Genomic DNA, 20,905 nt, shown 5'->3' with positions numbered 1-20,905 from the left:
TAAATTTGAAAGACACAGAATGCAGCCTCCAACGACTGTTGAACTGACTCTCTTGATTCCTCTAAGATTTTGGGTGTCTTCAGAGACTGAGATAATTGCGATTGTATTGCATCATTCATTCTGTCAGAATATGAACATGAACACTTATCAACCAAAGCCACACCTTGATTGGCCAATTAAGTCTTTTGGATGATGTCACACCAGTGATTTAACTCAATGGTTCATAGCTGCTTATTTATTTATTTTTTAAAGAGGTGGAGGGGAAGTAATGAGGGAACATATATGGGGTTAGCTGGGGTATAGAGGACAGCAATGAGGGAGCAGAAAAAGCAACATTTTCAAATCATTCCCTTCCTCAGAAGCGCCAACCTGCTCTTCCAGCAAAAGTCTGAACCCTTAAAAATGAGCCAATCATGCTAATTTCCAGCAGAATCAGAATAAATTAAAGAGAAAACATAAAATCTTGAAATCACTTCAACTAATTACAAAAGGAATTTAAGTCTTGTTGCACATGGTTTAAATACATTTAAATTTAATAATCAGCAATGAAACTGGAAGGTGACATCTTGCCAGTCTGCCGACATAGGTGCCAAGATATGACCCTATTTTTATGCAGAGCACTTCATAGCTTTTAGTGGGGAATTCTGCATGCAAAACAATGGCAGGATATGGCTTGTAGTTTGTGAAAAAAGGAATCATTGCTCAGTATAAGAATAAAAGCTGGACACTTTCATGGTTGTTTTAAGATAGCTCTAATATGCATTAGAAACTTTGTTAGTTCAACACTTCAGTATAAATTTTTTTCCATAAAATTATTTTTAGTAAATCATACAACTTACCTTAAAACAACTGTAAAAGTTTCCAGCCTCTTTCATGCATTCAACTGCTCATTGGAATTCCCTTTGTCATAAACTATGTCAGCAGACTGGACTTCCTGCTGGAAAGTAGCAGTAAAATGGCAGCGCTCATTGACACACCAGAACCATTCAATGGTATGAAGATAGCACAATAATGACAGACATTTCAAAAGCAAGTTTTGAAAGTTCTGTTTTAAAAAGTACAGTTCTTCTCCGAAAAGTGACTTTAAAAATGGCATTCTAGGGTTCACATTTGTGGTGTCTCTGATTTCTGTACAAAATGTGCCAATTTTACAAGGAACTTTTTAAAAAAAATTAGCTAATATTTCTGAAAACTCAATCTGGGCATCAAGCAAGGTCCTTTCAATCTCACACACCAGTAACAGTAATAAAGATTCTGCAGGCAAAGTTATTCCCTCTGTAATGCTACTGGAAGCCCTGATAGAAGCATAATAAATTTTGTTGATGATGCTCAAGAAATAATAGGAACTAGGTCCTTCTCTCTTAGCAGCTTCCACTCCGCCATGCTAACAGAAGGAAAAAAAAAATTTAGTGATTAAGGTCAGCAGATAATGCTGGATACACACAGACTGGCTGAGGATGACGGTGCCATTTTTACAAAGTTCTCAGAGTAGAACCACACCAGCATTTTATATATTATTTAGTAAATATGTGCAACTTTAACCGCCTTTTTGTGTATATGCATTATGATAGCCTTTAATTACACGATCACATATTGTTTTGTTAGCAGGCCCCTTGCTTTGTTTTGTGCACATACTGGACAGACAACAAGACAGGTTTGTATAGTAAATTGGTGTTGGGACTGCAGTACCCTTGACCTTTTCTGCTAGTATGGTGTGCAGTCGACAGAGGCCTGCTGCAAGAGGCAGAACGATGTTTTGGGTAAGGCAGTATTTCTGTATGGAACTCATTATTTACAACTTCATAGAGCTTTGTAACACCCTGCCAGGTAGGTAAGTACCGCTATTCTGACTTTAAGGATGGGGAAAAACAGCAATGGGTGGGCTGACCCCCAGTCCTATGCGCTGACCACACCTCGCAGGATAAGCTTCCACTCCCTGCTGGGAATCTGTTGCTGGGGAGGAAGTGTGTACGTTCAGGAGTGTAAACCAGAAGTTGCGAGGGTGCAAGGAGTTGGGGAGGCATGGATTACGGAGCTGTCAAGATAGCTACCTGATGTAAACAGCTGAACAATAAGCAATGTACATGATGATTGTGAGGAAGTGAAGATGCTGTCAAGTAGTCCTATACTATAGTAATGAATGGAGTGTCAGAACCGATATAGATTGGACAGCGACAGAGACGTCAGCTTTGTTTCTGTTGCCCTTCGAGGGGGTCTATTCTCCCTACTTTGTTTCTAAGTCTCTTGTGCTCACCCCATTTTTCCTCCTTTGATATTTCTATATCTCTTCCTCCTTCTCGTTTGTTTCAGTCGCTCTCTGAATTATGGCTACAGCAGAGGACATGCATATTTCTAGTTACAAACTATAGGTGGTGCGTCGGGGAAACCAATAAAGTGCAGAAGCACAGCTCCCGTCAGGCAAAGGGATAATTCTCTTTAGTGATAATTCTGTGAGATTCTCCCATTATGTGTTGTGAATAACTCCAGGAGAATGTGTGAAAACACAGGATTCACACAATCCCAATTTAAACCCCTTACCAGGACTCCAGCTCTCACACGCAGAGATAAATTTCAACAGTTAAACAACAGACAAAAAGCTATTGCCCAAGGGACCTAAACACTTAGGTTTGTATTTACAGCACTACGATCTTTAAAAGAGAAGAAAAATTATACCAGCGCTGAACAATTTGCATACTTCATCCACTGATCTTGTGATGAGGACACAAGGGATCCAAAACATTAACTGAGTGTGTAATTTTCCTTGCAGTGGCTTGGATAATGTGAACTTGTTGAAGGGGGGAAAAAAGCTAATTTACTGAGAATAGCTTGGGGACCCATTTTTTTATTGTAAGAAACATGACCATGCCATCAATCCTGCAAGCTGTTCTGTGTGGGTGGATTCCTGCTTCTGCATGGAGCTCCAATAGGATTCTGCATGGGCACCGGGGTCCATCCATGCAGAACACATACCAGAATTAGGGCCTAAGATTGTGTAAACTGATGTTCTGCTATTTTAATGGATACAGAGGGAGCATTTTCCTTTCTACTGCTATTTACACAGCAAACAAGATTTTAACGGGAAAATATGTTGGCTGCAGAAGGTTGTACAAGAGTTGGGACTGGCAGTTGGAGAAGAAGAAAATGAAATGCAGTGTCAGTAACACAACCCCTGGAGGCAGAGAGAAGGAGGGCTCAGCTGATGAAAAGCAGAGCAAACTGTCTGAAGAACAGTGCCAGGGAAGAAAAAGGATGAAGAACAAAAACCAGTAAAAGGGACCACTGAGAAAATGGCAAAAAGACCAAAAAAAAAAAAAAAAAAAAATCCACCTGAAAGTGGGAAGTTACTTTTCTTTAAAAATTGTGCTTTTCTGAAGAGATCATCTGGCAGGAGTCACAATCCTATATCTTTGTTTCTTTGCACAAGACTAGCTGAACTCTCTTAGCTCTCAAGGGTTTTTGATCTTTGAGGGCAGCAGTAGCATGGTGAAGTATAATCAAGGCACCCTATTAATATTTGTGGGCTCTCCCCCCCTGCCAGATATAATGCTGCCCTCCAACTGTTCCCGTCAATTTCTTTGATTGCACAGAGGGGTGAAGCTCCTAGAAAGAAAAGTAAAGTAAAAATGATCATTAAGATAAGACAAAAAAATGCTTCAAAAGGAAAGATAAGATCCATGAGAAAAACATCTCAAATAGGTAAACTCCAAACATGAAGGGGAAGTGGATGGGTGAGTGAGACTCACCCATAATGATATTTTCAGAGAAGCAAAATTATAGATGAATAATGTTCCCTTCTCCATAGGTAGCATCTGTGCAGGATTCTCACTCTTGGATAGTAAAAAGAAATAACTTGCCAAAAGGAAATGAAAGCACAGCTGTAAAGAGCCTCAACAACAAAGCTAATGACAATGTGAACAGGAAATACATGTTTGTGTACATTTATCATATAGTATACAATGACTAAGAGACCTCTCAAAGTTCAGCATCAGATCAGGTATATGGCCTGCTAGAAAGACCTCAACACTAGAGAAAAGATCCAGGCAAAACTTGAACTCATAAGCCAGTATCCCAAAATAAAACAAACCTTAATTTTTGGTTTGACCTCCCCTACCCTGGAAACATGTATCAACATGAAAAACAGTATACTGCAGACTTGCATAAACATACATATATACATTGTGTAAAGTCATCTAGATTTACCTAGAGAGAAAGGGGGATGCAGCAAGGAAGAAGAGAAGAAAATGAAATCCTGGTATTTCATTCCTTTTCCCCTTCCAAAGCATTTCATTTTTCTCACTACCCAGCATTTCATTTCCAAAACTTAGACAAAAGGGAGGCAGTTATTCAGCTTGTCTGGACACAAACAGCTGGAATAGGGTAGGTGACAGAGAAGCCTGAAATATCAAAAATGGTTCAGGAAGCACTGACACTGACTGCATGAAAACCAACAAGCAAAAGATGCCAGGGACACCAGTCTCCATGCCAAAGCTTTTGCACTGAGAAAAGAAGCATCTGCCTCAGCACAAAAATCATTCCAGTGTACTGATAATCATACTCCTGCTGATACGGGGGAAGGGAATGCCCGAAAGCTGGTACAGAGAGTTTAATGAAGGCATCCTGTCTAGCCACAGAGGAGCCTGCCCATGTCTAAAGGAGAACACACACACACACACCCCACCCCACCCATGTTTCTTCAGGACATTGAACAGATGGCAAAGCCCACACCAGATCATCTGAGTTCATCTTCAGAGTTGTCAACCCAGTTTCCCAAAATAAATAAATAAATAAAAATAAAAAAATAAAAATCAGCACCCACTTTGATAAACGATTTTTCAGCTGCTCTATTCTCTGTCAGGAATAGAGCATTAAAAACATTGTATTGCCACCACTAGCTGAAGCAAGGGAAAGATTGAAATTAAACGTATTTTTAAATTAGTAAAAGTGGAGTGGGGACAATAAAGCATAATGTTAAGATGAATACAATTATGTAACTGATAATAAGGGTTTAATGATAAAGATAGTTTTGAGCAGTTGCAGCCAGGAATAACAAGGTGGTGATCACAGGGAATCATAGCCAGTGAAAATTAAAAGGTGGTCTTGGAGCGATTTGGCCAACAGCAAACAGGCAGGCTGAGGTGAGATAAAGGTCACTCCAAAAACCTGGAGGGAGGAGTCAGTCGAGCATGGCATAGGTTTTCAATCAGGTCCTCCTTTGATTGACAGATGAGTTTAGCAGCTATGATTGGTTCATAAGAACAAACCAATCAGGGAAAGCATAAGGATGATGATTGTGGATGAGTATGCTAATGATAAGGATTGAACAATCAATCAATCAGAATAGGCTACAATCTGTATACAAGGCAGGTTGCTGACAGGCTTCATTCACTGTGAGTGGGAGGCGCTGGAGTGAGTAAACATTAGGAGAATCATCAGAAGCTGAAATCACTGAAGAAAGAAGAACCAAGGCAATGCAGTTGGAGCAGTGGCAAAGAGCAGAGGGACAGAAGACTGTGGAGAAGTATGACGACACTCACATAAGAAATTAGAATGTATGAATGTATATGCCTGAGATAATAAAGCTGGATGTTTGTGTACATACATTTGTTATTTTAAGTTGTAATAAGAACTTGCTGTCAGCATCCTGTATGTGATTGGCCATCACATGCAGAATGTAACCACTTAAAGCTATTTCCCATTGTATAATATTGCAATGTTGGGTACTTTAATGTGTATATGTGCCAAGGAAATTTATTTTACCTTTTTGATGTATGCCTTTTGGAAGAATTTAATGTTTTAGATTTATTGTATGAAGACATATTGTGTCAAATAAAGTTTATTTTTGTTTGCAAAGATTGCTGCCTGAGTGTCGATCCTTTGAGCAGAAGGCAGTATCCATGTCCTCCCAAGGGTCAACACAGTTAGTCTGTTCTGGGAGTTCTCCAAAGGTCAAAGGGAAACCCCTGGTAAAACCCTGGCAATTCCTCCATAGTGGGCCACCCCCTTTCAACTACCAAAAACAGACAAATTGAGGATTAAGTTACTGATATAGGCAGGCCACTGTGGGGGTGCCTTAAGTCTCATTTTGGGGGTAACAACTTCTTCTAGCTGTAACTCATCAGTAAGTTCAAAGATATCTCATCATGGAATAGGGATTATAAATTCTAATTCTATAGTATGAGACAATATATTCACGTGATGTTTAAGAAAAGTTTTGTAAATGACTTCCAATAGTTCATGGATTAGGGACCTAATCTTATGGGGTTCCAGGGGCTTCTATATAGCTTATTTAGGTTAATCTTTCTATCTACCCAATGGGACTCAGTGCTCAGTCTAGAAGATACCATCAGAGATGCTTAGTTTTGCAGTTCTCAAACTGTGGATTTGTGTCTCCAGAGATAACATGCTTGTTAACAGCAAAAACGTTTTAAAATAAATAAATATGTAGAGGTGAGAAATAACAGACCTCAACCCTATTGTCCCTTTGCAAATTCGCGTACACAGAGTCAATCCCTTGCCTCTCTCTAAAAGTGCAAAGTTTCAAAAAGTTCAATGAATAGAAGATTGTTGGGGGCGGAATAGATCTGGACAAGGAGAAGAAGTCTGGAGATAAACGTGAGAAGTGAGAGACATATGCTTGTTTTGTTAAAATATTATACGTTTGTTGTTGAAGAAAAAAATCCAGAATACTTAACGTTGTTGTTTTAGTTAAATAAAACAATTTAAATGTCTGTCTGGTGATATTCTCCTCCTAATACAGCATGGCAAGAAAATCCTCCAAATATTAATGATTAAACTGTTGAATTAGGGATAGTTCCCAGTGATTTCATAAATATCTGCTTCAATTACTTTTGGTAAATGAAATAACCAATCATTCATTTTCTGATATAGCTATAAAACTAATCTGAAAAATTTTCAAAATAAATCACTGTTTAAAAATGTATAGTGTGTACCTTCTAAAAATGAAACCTACATCTATCTCTGAGTTGTGAGGAATATGCATTAAGGTTATAACAACCAACAAGAATGCACTTTTATGTAGAAAACCATGATTAAATCGAGTCTTCCTCACTAGTGATTTAAATCATGATCTAAATCAAATCCACCCTGTCACCAACCCAGATAGGCACTGAACCACAAAACAAAAACAAGCAAGTGGCTTACCAAGAACTAATGTGCTCAGTAGCCATAAAACTGCCTAATAAATTTAGATGTCGAGGGGTGGGAAAATAAAAGAAACCGTGAAAGCACTGCTGAAGTACACAAAAGTGCCTGAACCAAAGGCCTCAGAAATTTAGAATACTGAACTGGAGTTGACTAAAGGCTGGAACCGAGAAATCAGGTCCGGCTCCAGGCACCAGCGCAGGAAGCAGGTGCTTGGGGCGGCCAATGGAAAGGGGCGGCACGTCCGGGTCTTCGGCGGCGGGTTCCTCTCGGAGGGAAGAACCGGCTGCCAAAGAATGAATGAAGCAGCACGGTAGAGTAGCCGCCGAAGTGCCGCCGATTGCGGCTTTATCTTTCCCCCCCCCCCCCCTTCTTCGCCGCTTGGGGTGGCAAAAAAGCTGGAGCCGGCCCTGCGAGAAATGATATCTAAAATGATGGGGGAGGGATATCTAAAATAGGGGGGAGGCATAACTCAGTGGTTTGTGTATTGGCCTGCTAAACCCAGGGTTGAGAGTTCAATCCTTGAGGGGGCCACTTAGGGATCTGGGGCAAAATCAGTACTTGGTCCTGCTAGTGAAGGCGGGGGGCTGAACTTGATGAACTTTCAGGGTCCCCTCCAGCTCTATGAGATAGGTATATATAACCCTTCCCCCTTTTCCAAGCAACAGTCTCTGTCCTTTGCTGAATACAGACAGGAGGATCTGTCTGGAAAATTGGTGGAGGGCAGCATTTACAACCAGTAGGGGTAATGTGAGATAGCCTGTACAGGGCCTGCATCATGTTCTACCTCAAGGGCCAAACAACCTAAAGGAATTATGCCAGTTTTGAGCTAATCCTAATTTCTGGGAGTGAAAATCCTGAACAAATTATATCTTTAGAGAAAATAGTTTTTTCCTCCTAGTTATTGTTCATCTTGCTGCATAGAGTGTATGAAAGGTACTAATTGCTTCCAGGCCTGTCGTGTTTAAATATAAAATACTATTTCCCTCCCACAATGAACAAGTTCTTACTTAGTAGCTATAGAGATGCTTATAAATAGAACAATAGTTTGGGTGAAGTGTAAACTGGTTTACTGGGTAGTGTGTGTAGTAACAAACTATTTATGTTACAAGATGTGACTATGACCAAAATCTTCACAAATACCAGAACTGGGGATTGTCTCTTTCCCTTCCATAACTACAACCGTACATTTCACAATTCTACTGGAAAAGTTCACCAAAACTATTTATTCAGCTCCACAATAGAGATCACTGTTTTGTGAGTGTAAAATGTACTTAATGATACAAAATAAAATTGACGTTTCATGGGTCACCTTATTGTTTTGATGAAGTCACTAGACAAATTTTGTGAAATTTTAAAGACTGATAGGTCTATTTGTCCATACCAATATATTTCAAAACCAGGGACTCACCCGGAGTTATTATGGTGAATATTGCACGCTCTTGCCATTAGCACCACAATCATTGGTCGAAAGGCTTTCCCTTTTCCATCAAAGTAATATTCACACATTTCCCTAAGTTCTGCTGTAGATACAAGTAATTCCTGTAAACAGAACAATGTATTACTTTCAAAGATACATAATCAACCTGGATTACAGGTCAGGAACATGCATTCAAATCCTTTTAGCTAGTTGTTTGGTTTTTCTCCCTCCAATTTATGTTAGAACTGGTTTTAAGACTATTCTTAAGACTATTCCTCATGATAACTTGGGGGGAAAAAAGATTAAGAACAGTGAAGTACTCTAGATAGTGGAAACAGAGAGTCATTTTTCTGCTTCCATCAGTTACGTAATGATTTCCTCTTCCCCTTCATTTTAGATTTAGAGGAGATCACATGACAGCAATACACGTAGACTATCAAGAGAAATCTTCCTTCAATTACTTTGCTTAGAGTTTTGGTAAACTTTAAAGGGAACCAGATGGTAGCATTAACTGTTTTCAATGTCAGAATCATTACATTGTCCTAAAGCATTCACCAAAACCTCCTACCTTTTTAATATCTTCACATAGATTCTTCAAGTCTTTCCGACCAAGTTTAAAAGGGTCCTTGAATTTTTCATCAGTAACTGTTTTACTACAGCTACATGTTCGTGAGGTTGTTGTATGATGAAACCTGGCAACCGTATGATCCAAAAGAATTAAGATTGTTAAAAATGGCTTTTTTTCTGACTTTACACAACAGAAACAATTCATGAAGGCTCTTGCCTCCCCAAAAATACTTTCAGACAGCACAGTGAGACGTTTAGCATGGCTACATGTCAGGATATGTTAAATGTGACACAGATTTTAGAGTGATGTGTAAAATGCAGCATTTGAGAAAATGTGTTCAGTAAACTAGAGAGGACTTTTTTAGCAATGCAATTTTTGTTTTTCTTTCCTTGACAGCCAATTTGCAGGTGTAGTCAACACCTGCAATTTGGTGTCAACAGAATGACTTTACCATCCCTTTTTTTCTTAAAGAAAGTGGTTTCTATTTTGGAGTTGAATATACTCTACACTCTATGCAGCTAGTAACTCTGGCCAACCATGTCTACATCAAATTCAGTCCTCCGGGTAGGACAAAGAGTCAGAGCCTCGTTCTGGATATGCCAGGATCGATAGGGAATGAGCCTAATTTCCTTGAATTTGAGGGTTATATCCACACACTAGGTTGCCTCTATTTCAACCTCAGGACATTACCTGAGCTTTTTTCATTGCTGCAAGTTTTTCCATGATGGGAGCATTTCAGTCTACCTTCATGCCACATCAACAGAAAATGTAATATGACCTATATTAAATTGGTCTTGTACACACTAGGGTGAATAATCTCATTTTACAGTCTGTTGTAATAACCAAAGCATTACAGTTTAAAATCCACAACTTCACATATGCAATCTACCTAATATAATTACTTTACCTACTTTCGTTGTTACCTAGCAATATGGAGCTTCAACTTACCGCAAAAATATACTACGAATTTTTGGAAATGACAAAACTGAACTTCTCCCCAGAAAATAATGCATCTGCAGAAAGAAAAGACTACTTTTACTCTAAAATCAAAATTGTTAAATTCAGTGGAACTATATGATCATTAATACTTGTTCATTAATATTTTGTTCCAGTATTTCCTCATATAGATAGAGAGTTGTAAAACCCAGTGCAAAGGCAGTATTGCAATTGTTTCCTTACACGATGTGGTATGTACATATATATAGCCAGTTAACTACTTGATAAGCTGACTCCTGCACACAGGAATGCCGAACTTACTCCTTCTAGTCACTAGGAAGAACCAGGGAGGCACCTTTTATCTAACTGATATCTGAAAGCTGTACTAGCAAGACCCAGTTTGTGCACTCAGGGGAGGCACAGTCTCCTTTCAATGGCTCATTATCTTGCAGGTAGATTTGGGTTGAGCTGCCAAAGGACAAGAACTACTGGCACGACCCATGTTGGTATTTCCAGGAATTGCTACACTAATAAAAAAAAAAGTGTGCATCCTCTGCTTTCCCCTAAAGAGGTTTTAATTCAGCATGCCTCCTACCTTAGTCCCTTGTGCACAGAGAGTAAGGCTTGGTCTACACTTGGGAGGGGAGGGGGAGGAGAGAAGAATCAATCAAAGTTACGCAACTTCAGCTACGTGAATAACGTGGCTGAAGTTGACGTACTTAGATCTACTCAATGCGGTGTCTTCACTGCGGTAAGTCGACTGCTGACACTCCCCCGTCAACTCCGCCTGCGCCTCTTGCTCCAGTGGAGTACCAGAGTCGACTGGAGAGCGCTCAGCTGTCGATTTATCACGTCTTCACTAGACACGACAAATCGACCCCCGCTGGATCGATTGCTCTGGAGGTAAGTGTAGACATGCCCTAAGAAAGAATACTGCACAGGCTTCAAACCCTCACCATCCACCCATCCTTCCTGGAAAAGTTAAAAGATAAAGAAGTTAGGCCTAGACAAGAAGTGAACATTCAAATCAGCACAATTCCCGCTAAAGATCAAAATACTAATGCCACAGGACTCACTGTGAATCCTGCCCCTTCATAAAATCTCGCTTGGGGAGGTACAAGGACAATTCATTGGGCATTTGCAGATTACAGTTGCAGCAGCTGGAGCTGCTACTATGACATATCCATGATTTCAGTCTCTTTCAGTGGACAACTGGTATCCCATTTCCTTGTAAGTGCCACAAAATGTCTGATGGGAAAAGGGAAGTTTTGCTCCCCTAACCCCCCCAACTGCACTTCAGGAACAGTGGATGTAGCTAATTACTTAAGTGTTTTCCTCAAAATGCAGCATGAGACGCAGTGACTATTTGGTGGTTTATATGAGAAACTGAGGCACTGAAGGCAATTTTTTATTTTATTTTTTAACCTCAGGTCACGCATACCAATCAATCAATACAGCCAGCATTTCTTAGTGCAGGTCAAGCCAACAACCCGACATTGAGAAATAGACCTAAAACACAACCATAATTTAAAAAAACAACAAAAGAAACCCTCTCATTTGGACTACAAAAAATGTGAAAACTGTATTTTCTTGCCAAACAAACTCAAATTATAGGTGATAATGAAAACACTGGTTAATTAGCCTAGTTCTCCTAACACAACTATAGGAAAACCTTTATAGGGTCTTCCCCCCAACAAAACAAGTCCCGACCCCATAAAGACTTTAATTTAGCAGGAGTAGTCTTGTTTCAGGGCATACTAAGGAGGATCAAGGACGAGGGGAAATGAAAATCCCCCATCCCTTTGCAGGGAAAGAAAAGCTGAGAGAAGCTTAATTCAGGCTGTGATTGCAGTGGGACTACTCGTGCTTAAAGTTTCATATGTATGTTTGCAAGACCGGGACCTTTGCATTTGTGTCTAATCTATTAAACTACTTTAAAAACAATCAATCAATCTAGTTTTATATTAATTATAGATGTAAGAAATAAATTCCACTTGTTCTGAATGCCAGAAAACAACATTATTTTTTACAGTTTTCTTCTGCATTTCCACCTTTGTTGAACTCTGGTCTATCTCAATTTACACATTTAGTTAAAGTGATCAACAGTGTCTTGAGGTATGTCTACACTTATGGCGGCATATAGAGTACAAGACACTGCATGCCCAGCTAGCACGGGTGAGGCACCACCAAAGCGACAAGAATGCAGACATACCTAGAGTATATATATACCCTATGTGATTCTCTACACACCCAAGCAATACTTCCCACATCTACACTGCTATTTTTAGCAGCGTAGTGTCCCACTTCCAGAGCCTTAACCCACTGCAGCTCTGGCAACTCCCTGCTGCTGGAGCCTTTCCCTGCTGCTTTCCTGTGGTGTGTAGCTACATGTACCCTACATGCCTCTGTCATTGTAGACAAGGCCTTAGATTCTGGTTACTTCACCAAGACCCCTGCTGAATTACAGATACAGTACCAGCAAACAGACCATTTACTTCATCAGTTCTGTATAAATCTAATCACACCCTCATATATTCACAAAAGTAATAAAAAAAACCCAAATCAAACATGTATTTGGGTCACTGCACAGTATTTAAAATCTAAACAGTCATAAAGCAAACATAAAAAATGTCATTATCAAATCAAGTCTTATGACATTCTCTAATTACCCTTGAAACTTCTTTTTAAGCAAATGAAAGGGATACTATCAGGTTGTTTTTTAAAGAAGTTCCTTAGAAACTAATATTACATTAAAAAAGTAAAACTAATTTAAAACTTCTAATTTCTCTCACTTGAGCACTGAAAATACATTAGTCACTTTTTTCGATCAATTTCACTTTCAGGCATTACTACAATTAAGCATATATGCAGTGCAATAATGCAGGGGAATGTTAATTTGTTAACAAAATTTATTAATTTTCATTATCTCTCAATACAGATCAATTATAAATAATTCTGTAAGTACAGAAAGACCTACATTTTGGGCCAGAAGTAAAGTAGTAACAGGAAGCTACTTTCACGTGGAAGGTTACAGCACATCCATTTTGAGAGCTTTTAGGCCTGGAAGCTATCTGCAGTTCCTCGTGGATACAATAGAAGCTGTCAGATGCCTGACTAGCAGCATTCTCCCAGAAAAGGTGAGGGCTTGAGATTACCATGTTGCATATTTCTGCACACGTTCACGTGTCTTTCACTGACTGCAAACATACCCACCACCCTGGTACCCCAGCCCTCACATACCAACCCCCACTCTGAACATCCCTGTCCTCTGTACCGTATAAAACATTAATATATTTCCTTCCCCTTCTGAACCCCATAGACATGCCATCCATGTCCCCTGCACTCCACATGCTCCTCCCTCCTTACCTTGCACTTCATGCCCCCAGCCTACCAGCCCAGTACCCCTTACACCCCATGAGCCCCTTAACCCGGTGCCCCTCACACCCCCATGCCCCTTAACTCGGTGCCCCTCGCACCCCCATGCCCCTTAACTCAGTGCCCTTCGCACCCCATTCCCCTCGCACCCCCATGCCCCTTAACTCAGTGCCCTTCGCACCCCCATTCCCCTCGCACCCCCATGCCCCTTAACTCAGTGCCCTTCGCACCCCCATTCCCCTCGCACCCCCATGCCCCTTAACTCAGTGCCCTTCGCACCCCCATTCCCCTCGCACCCCCATGCCCCTTAACTCAGTGCCCTTCGCACCCCCATTCCCCTCGCACCCCCATGCCCCTTAACTCAGTGCCCTTCGCACCCCATTCCCCTCGCACCCCCATGCCCCTTAACTTAGTGCCCCTCGCACCCCCATGCCCCTTAACTCAGTGCCCTTCGCACCCCATTCCCCTCGCACCCCCATGCCCCTTAACTCAGTGCCCTTCGCACCCCGATGCCTCACACGCTCCTTAGCCCGGCGCCCCTCCCACCACACGCCCCACCCCGCGCTTCCCATTCATTCCCTGTGACCTCTAGTTGCCCGCAGCCCCGGCTCGCTCACCTCGGCTCCCCCCACGGCCCGGCCCGCCCGGGACCCGGAGCCGAGTCGCGGCCCTACGGCCTCCAGCAGGCTCCGGAGGGAGCCGAACGCGGGCGCCCGGGAGAAGCAGCAGCGCCGCCACCACAAGGCCATGGCGTCTCCCAGCGATGCTGCCGCCCGCTCCGCCTCCCGGCCCCGCCTCGACCCGGAAACGCTGCTCAGCCGCCCTTTCCCCCGCGGGCCAGGTCCGGGCAGGGCGCAGCCGGGGGAGGGGTGGAGCCTCCTTCGGGGAGGGGGTGGTGCCGTGGCGGGGATACGTGGGGAGGGTGAGGAGCAGGGGCAGCCAGGCCCCATCTACAGCTCTACGGGGAGCCGCCCACCCCTGCGCCCTCGGCCCCTGCAGCCAAGGGGGTCCCCGGAAAAAGACACCGCCCAGCCCGGGATAGGCACAGCCGGGCAGAGCGCCCGCCGCCCGGAGCGGGGCAGACCGGGGAGACGCTCCCCGGCAGGGGCAGACAGATAATTCCCAATCCCAAGTACTCCCTTGGCGTGACAGGACGTAGAAGTGCAGCCAAAGCGTAGCGCTGCAGGCTGCTCCTGGGGCAGGGCTTGTGCCGCCTTCCCGTCTGTGAGCCATCGTGCACCCTGGGCTGTGAATGAGTCACACACTCTCCGCGGGCGCCTTGCCTGTTTTCTGAACTGAGCCTGAAGACTGTTGGGTCATGCAGCTGAGCCCGGTGGGATGGTCAGGCCGTCAGGTTTTTTAAATGGTTTTTGAGAACCTTCTCCAGACCAGACCGTTTCCCGGCACAACCAAGTCACCTGAAAACCAGTGTTGAGCAGTTCTGGAAAACCCTTTCAGAACAATAGGCAACTTGTCACTGTAGAATAGATGGGGCCAGAGAGATGAAGAGGGAGGGAAGAAAATATCTCTAGTTTATAAATTAATATATATGAAGGGACCATTGTGATCATCTAGTGTGACTTTAATGAGCTGTTTCCCTGGTTGAAGGATCTTTCCTGCAGAAGAAGAGCCTCGGTCACATTACTACTGTTTTGACTCCTGGGTCTATACTGACTGGCAATCTTAGTTTAAAGCAAAGTTCCAGTGTCAGTATGTCCAGGCGCCATGGAGTCCCCTGGTTGCTCACCTGGGTAGTGCTGATCTGTCAGGCTGGATGCTGCCTCCTGGATTCCATAGGAGCAGCGGGGAGTTTCAGCCATGTGCGTCCTTTCAGCAATAAATCAAACCTTGACCAAGGTTATTGTGAAAGAAAAAGAAAAACAAATAGTTTTAGGGTGTGGAGCCTTTCTTCAGAAAGCCTCATAGGTACATTATATAGTGCACAAATATTTTTGTTTGATGGACCGTGCTCTTTGTTAAAATGCTTATTAAATTTGCCTGCAGCTTTATTTGGAAAGAACTGGATTTGGCGGTTAGGGAGAGACAGCGTCAAGCTCATGTACTACTTTAAAAATTACAGGCAACATTGGCCACAGCAAGCTATTTACTCCTTCTATCTTTGTATTAGAGATTTGTAGCTGTGTTAAACAATACCACTTATCCAGTGAAGGGCCAAGGCTGTCCCAGTTGTGTATTAATGCAAAATTGGGTGTGTCTACAGGATTGCATGCAATAATATACTGTAACATTGAACTGCAGGGGTAACCTACTCAGATACTAAAATTGCATGTGATTGTAAAAACAAAAACAAAAGTGCATTTTTGACGGCCACCCTAGATTTGTTTTGGAGGGTATAAGTAGTATAAACTACTTGTCTGCTTTACACTGTAGACAGATGAGGATCCAGCCCTTACTATCTAAAATATGGATACATTTCAGTTCTGCTGTTTATTTGGCCCTGTGTTGTCTATTTTTATTTTGACTTTAGGGGAAATAATATATCTATAATAATGTGGTTAATTCATAACATTTTTTAAAAGGTGCATTGGATTTTTTACAGCTACGCTGCCTGTTGATACTATTCCAGAAAACTCAATTCGTAAAGTACGAGACTGCATTTTTTCAGTAGCCTATCCTACTCCTTTTATATCTAGAGTTCTTCTTGTAGCAGTTTCAAAGGTTAGATTTTATTTATTTCTTAGAATATAGTGTTCCTGTTTTATTAATATGTATCTTTAAAATTAATAGAAAATTTTGAACACAAAATGTATTATGTATATCGTGCACCTTCATTTTAGTGGTGTCTCTTATTAACTCAAAGAATAGCGTGAACAAAATCTCACTGCCATCGGAACTTCGGTAACGTTTACGTAATTTCTGCTTTTCAGGATGTTCTGGAAGGTATTTTGGACCTTGATGTATCTGTCAAAGAAACAGATGATTTTCTCCAGCTTGTCAGTGGTGGGAAAGTGGTTTTAGGGTCTATTCCTCTGGCCCATAGGTATGGAGGCCATCAGGTAACAATAATACCTGTTCTTCCACATGAAAATATGCATTTATGTGCAGGCCTTTACCATTTGAATTATGTTTTGAGAAGCTGTAAAAAACTCAGTGCTCGTTGAGGGCTAGATTGTAATTTTACATTCTGTCTTGTGTAAGGGGCAACAGGCAGAAAAGGGAGGGAATTGTAAATCTTGGTTAGTTTCCTCCTGTGAGTAAACCCATTGACTTAAGTAAATCTTCAACAGTAAGCAAACAGTAAGCATGTGCAGGATTATGTTGAAACATGTTTGTGGAATCAATCCCTTAATGATTACCTGAGCAACTATAGCATTATTTGTATCATATAGGTCATGTTAAGATATTTGTTAATGATGTCCCAACATGTAAATGATAGCAAGAAGAAAATGACTTAATTTTTTAAATTTCTGTTCTTGTTAGTTTGGTAGCTGGGCAGGTCAGCTGGGTGATGGAAGAGCCCACTTGATTGGAGTGTACACAAACAGGTACAGCATGCTTTATTTTAAAATGATCGTATAGCTCTTTATGTACCGTAATATTAAGTTGACATGTGGATATCCCAATATGTATCATCGTAAATACTACTGTTGTTTCTGTAGGTATGGTGAGAGATGGGAATTACAGTTGAAAGGTTCAGGAAAAACTCCATATTCAAGGTACAGTACAGTTAATTCACACAGACAGAAGTTTGATGTTTTCTCTACATATTTTAAAACAAAAGACAAAATATTCCCAATCCATTTGTTCTCTGTAGAAATGGTGATGGAAGAGCTGTGCTTCGCTCCTCTGTGCGAGAATTTTTGTGCAGTGAGGCCATGCACTACCTTGGAATTCCTACAAGCAGAGCAGCTAGGTATTACCCATCTTTTCTCTTTTGCAACATTCAAGTTTATGGAAACTATGAAGTTGAGTTTTGGGATTGGGCTTTTTTGGCTTGAGCTATGCATCAGTGAAGTGGAGTAGCTAATCTCTTAGGGCTGGTCCACACTGGGGCGGGGGATCGATATAGGAAACGCAACTTCAGCTACGAGAATAGCGTAGCTGAAGTCGACGTTTCCTATATCGAACTAAAAGTACTTACTTCGGGTCCACGCGGCGCAGGCAGGCTCCCCCGTCGACAGCGCTTCCTCCTCTCGGCGAGCAGGAGTTCCGCAGTCGACGGGGGAGCGCTTCTGGGATCGATCTATCGCGTCCAGATGAGACGTGATAAATCGATCCCAGAAATCGATCTCTACCCGCCGAATTAGGCGGGTAGTGTGGACCAGCCCTTAGAGATTTTTTCTAAATGCAGAGTTACAACTAGTGCCAAAATATACCCCTCCATTTTTTGAGATTGGTAAAACTGCTTAATGATTGCTAGGTTTGAGAATTTTCATTACGAATTAATTCACTTTTGCCTCTGAAGTAATCTGCAAATACATTTTTGTTGATGCTACTATTTGCTATAACTTTTCTCTGTTATGGGATGAACAGCTGTGCATGGATGCAAGGGAGGGTGAGAGACGGTTGTGTTTTAAAGGGACACCATCAACTTGAAATCTACTCAGTTCTCAAAAATGAGTTAAAATTAATTTGAGAAATGACACCTGCCACTAACTTCCCCTTCCATTGTCTGGTATTACTATCACAATTTCTATTAAAAAAATTTTTTTTTTTTACTCTCGCCTGTTGCTGTATGAAAGACCTGTGCAAGGAGCAGGGTGAACTAACTGACTCAAATCCTGATCCTATAAGTAATATGCCCCCACTTTATGTATATGAGTAGTCAGTGGGACTACTCATGCATAAAATAAGCACCTGTGTAAGTCTTTACAGGATCAGAACCTAAATCACTACGCATGAAAAAAGGTGAAAATGACAATCTGCAAATATTATCATATACACAAAGTAAACAAAATGTCTCTGGTTAAAATTGTGACATTTATTTTATGTTCCACATGAGTTGGTCATGTCTGGGGGCTCATGTGTTTCAGAGTCCACAGAAAGTAAACATTCTGCAGCAAATGCATTGTACTCAGCTGTCACAATGCAAACTCTCGTGGTTTCTACCGTGGCAGAGTGCCTGCAAATCTCTCTAGCATTAGTTTTAACACATTTGCTCTGCTGGAGTGCAATGTTTGTAAATAACATGTTGGAAGGTCTGTTCACTCATTTCAACAAAAGGTCCCAAAGTGTCAGTAATTGATGCAAAACCACAAATGTGTGTGGACATCAGTGTGAGAGCCTATGACAAGGTTATGTCCTTCCTTTACTGTTGTCTTGACAAATTGTTCACTTCAGAGATACTATCAAACATTATTCCTTAACTGTGTGCTAATTCTGCTATGTACAAAATATTCCTTAGCCCACGATACTTGGCAAGTTGGTAAAGTGTCACTGAAATGATTGTATAAGGCTGCTCTGTAGACTCTTTCCACCAGACTTGTTTTATAAAGTTTTCACTTGAAGAAACCCAGCTGATATCCATATTCTTCCCAATAGGGAACTGTTGTCTCAACAATTTTAATTCATTTACAAAGTTCTTGCTGAGTCTTGGCGGAAATGTCGGAAAGGGCCATATAACTCAGTCAAGAAGAGCATCCTACAGATGGGTTCATGCCGTTAACTTCATGTGCTATGTTCCCAACTGGAAGTTGCAGTCTACATCTGCAGTAGTGCCAGATGAAGAAAATAGCTTTATCTGGTACTACTGCAGTCATAGTCTGGGGCTTCTAATTGGGAAAACAACACATGAAGTTAGTGGGGTGAACCCACCTGTAGGGTGATCTTTATTTTTAATAAGGATTCAGGGTGAAATTCATCTTGCCTATATAGCCTCAATATTCAGAATGTAGGGCAGTGTATATAAGAAGCCAGAGGAGGCTAAGCTTCCCCAAAAAAGGCTGGCCATGCAGGGGGGAAATCCCATAGATGCGGCGTGAGTCACCCCTCCGTAGGCGTGCCTGCCCACTGCTATCTTTGAAGCGCCGAAAGTGAAGCTCCATAGAAAGGGGCGGGGCTGCGCTCTGTGCATCCCCACTCTGCCTCTTTCCCCAAGGCCTCCCCGTCCGCTGCTCACTCCTCTCCTCCTTCCTCCCATCACTCACCTAAGGCAGGAAAAAGTGATGGGGCCATGGCCCCATGGTGGCCCCCCCTGTTCTGGGAAGGGGGCGGGCAGAGAGAAGCAAGCTGTGGATGGGCATGGCCTCAGGGGAGGAGGCAGAGAGGAGCGAGCGGTGAGTGGGGGGACCTTGGGGTAGAGGGAGGAGAGGAGCAAGTGGCGGGCAGACAGGGCCTTGGGGGAGGAGGTGGAGAGGAGTGAGCAGCGGGTGGGTGGGGTTTTGGGGGAGGGGGCAGGAAGAAGCGGTACAAGGGTGGGGCCTTGGGAGAAGAGGCGGGGTGGGGCTTCTAGGTTGCTTCGGCTCTTGCATATGAGCCTCCCCAAACGGAGGACATGCGCTGCCTGTGTCTGGGCCTGTCCCCAAGTGGCCTTACCCACCAACTGTGGGAGCCAGTATGAAGGCTGTTTCCATGATGCTCATTGGGTGCGTAGGGACCCTTGCTGCACAGCCAGCCAATCCTTGTGTTGGCCATCCCACCAGGATGAATATCACCCTTTGTAAGGAAGTAACCATTCGCTGATATTCCCCTTTCATTAAAATGGCAGATGCGCCATCAGTAGTAAAGGAAGTCCTATTACTGTGTAGGACGTTTGCAGTAAACCTATTAGCACTCAGGTAATCCAAAAGATCTAATGAAATCTCTGCAGCTGTATTTCTGTTGAAGAAAGTAGAACTGGAGATTCTCCTCCACTGCTTTGAGGCACATAGTCAGGACTGACCATTTGCTTGCTGGCTTCCCTATTGCTATTCATTCCCTGTTACTGAGATTTTTGCCAATTTCTCTTGAATGCTTGAGATTTTCTCCTTTTCATTTCTGCTAAAATCTGACTCCTACCAGCGCACATTCCCTGACTAATGTACTCATCCGATATGGCTATGTCCAAATCAGTCTTTGTTCAGCAAAAATTCCCCCATGTTGCTAATACCAGTACACCTCCACTAGTGTCAACAATACTGGGAGTGGAAAACAAGGCTCCAGACAGCCGCTGGCATTTTATCTACTGTGACTTCTAAACTTGCTCAGAGCAGATCTACCCAACACAGTGGTTAAAACCCTGGCAGCTGCTATCTTTGCTCATGCTCTCACTGTTGCTACTGCTAGTGGAGCCATAGGCGCCAGCTTCCTCCGGGCCCGGGCGGTGCTCAACCCCCCGCTCCACCCCAGGCCCCACCCAATTGCTTCCCCCAAACCCCCATCTCCATCCCGCCTCTTCCTGCCCCCACTCTGCCCCAGGGCCCGCCCCCACCCCATCCCCCAAGTCCTCATCCCAGCCCCACCTCTTCCCACCCAGTTCCGCCCCCTCCCCTGAGCATGCCACGTCC

At 42.6% G+C, this 20,905-nt stretch overlaps 2 protein-coding genes across 2 annotated transcripts in view; one reads left to right on the top strand and one right to left on the bottom strand.

The window, feature by feature from the left end:
- Positions 1–14,209, bottom strand: part of PDSS1 (decaprenyl diphosphate synthase subunit 1) — a 35,191-nt gene extending 20,982 nt beyond the window's left edge. Inside the window, exons 1-4 of the mRNA XM_065399233.1 lie at positions 14,078–14,209; positions 10,098–10,162; positions 9,150–9,273; positions 8,573–8,703 (exon numbers count right to left, since the gene is read on the bottom strand). Coding sequence (XP_065255305.1) covers positions 8,573–8,703; positions 9,150–9,273; positions 10,098–10,162; positions 14,078–14,209 — 452 coding nt within the window. The remainder of the gene's footprint in view (positions 1–8,572; positions 8,704–9,149; positions 9,274–10,097; positions 10,163–14,077) is intronic.
- A 963-nt stretch (positions 14,210–15,172) lies between these two features.
- Positions 15,173–20,905, top strand: part of LOC135875083 (protein adenylyltransferase SelO-like) — a 44,938-nt gene continuing 39,205 nt past the window's right edge. Inside the window, exons 1-6 of the mRNA XM_065400063.1 lie at positions 15,173–15,386; positions 16,021–16,139; positions 16,349–16,477; positions 16,902–16,966; positions 17,081–17,137; positions 17,236–17,334. Coding sequence (XP_065256135.1) covers positions 15,173–15,386; positions 16,021–16,139; positions 16,349–16,477; positions 16,902–16,966; positions 17,081–17,137; positions 17,236–17,334 — 683 coding nt within the window. The remainder of the gene's footprint in view (positions 15,387–16,020; positions 16,140–16,348; positions 16,478–16,901; positions 16,967–17,080; positions 17,138–17,235; positions 17,335–20,905) is intronic.

This window comes from Emys orbicularis, chromosome 2 (genome assembly GCF_028017835.1).
Source record: "Emys orbicularis isolate rEmyOrb1 chromosome 2, rEmyOrb1.hap1, whole genome shotgun sequence".
In the NCBI taxonomy this organism is placed as follows: Eukaryota; Metazoa; Chordata; order Testudines; family Emydidae; genus Emys; species Emys orbicularis.
The sequence above is the reverse complement of the archived record's forward strand: the minus strand, read 5'-3'. Positions and strand labels throughout refer to the sequence as shown.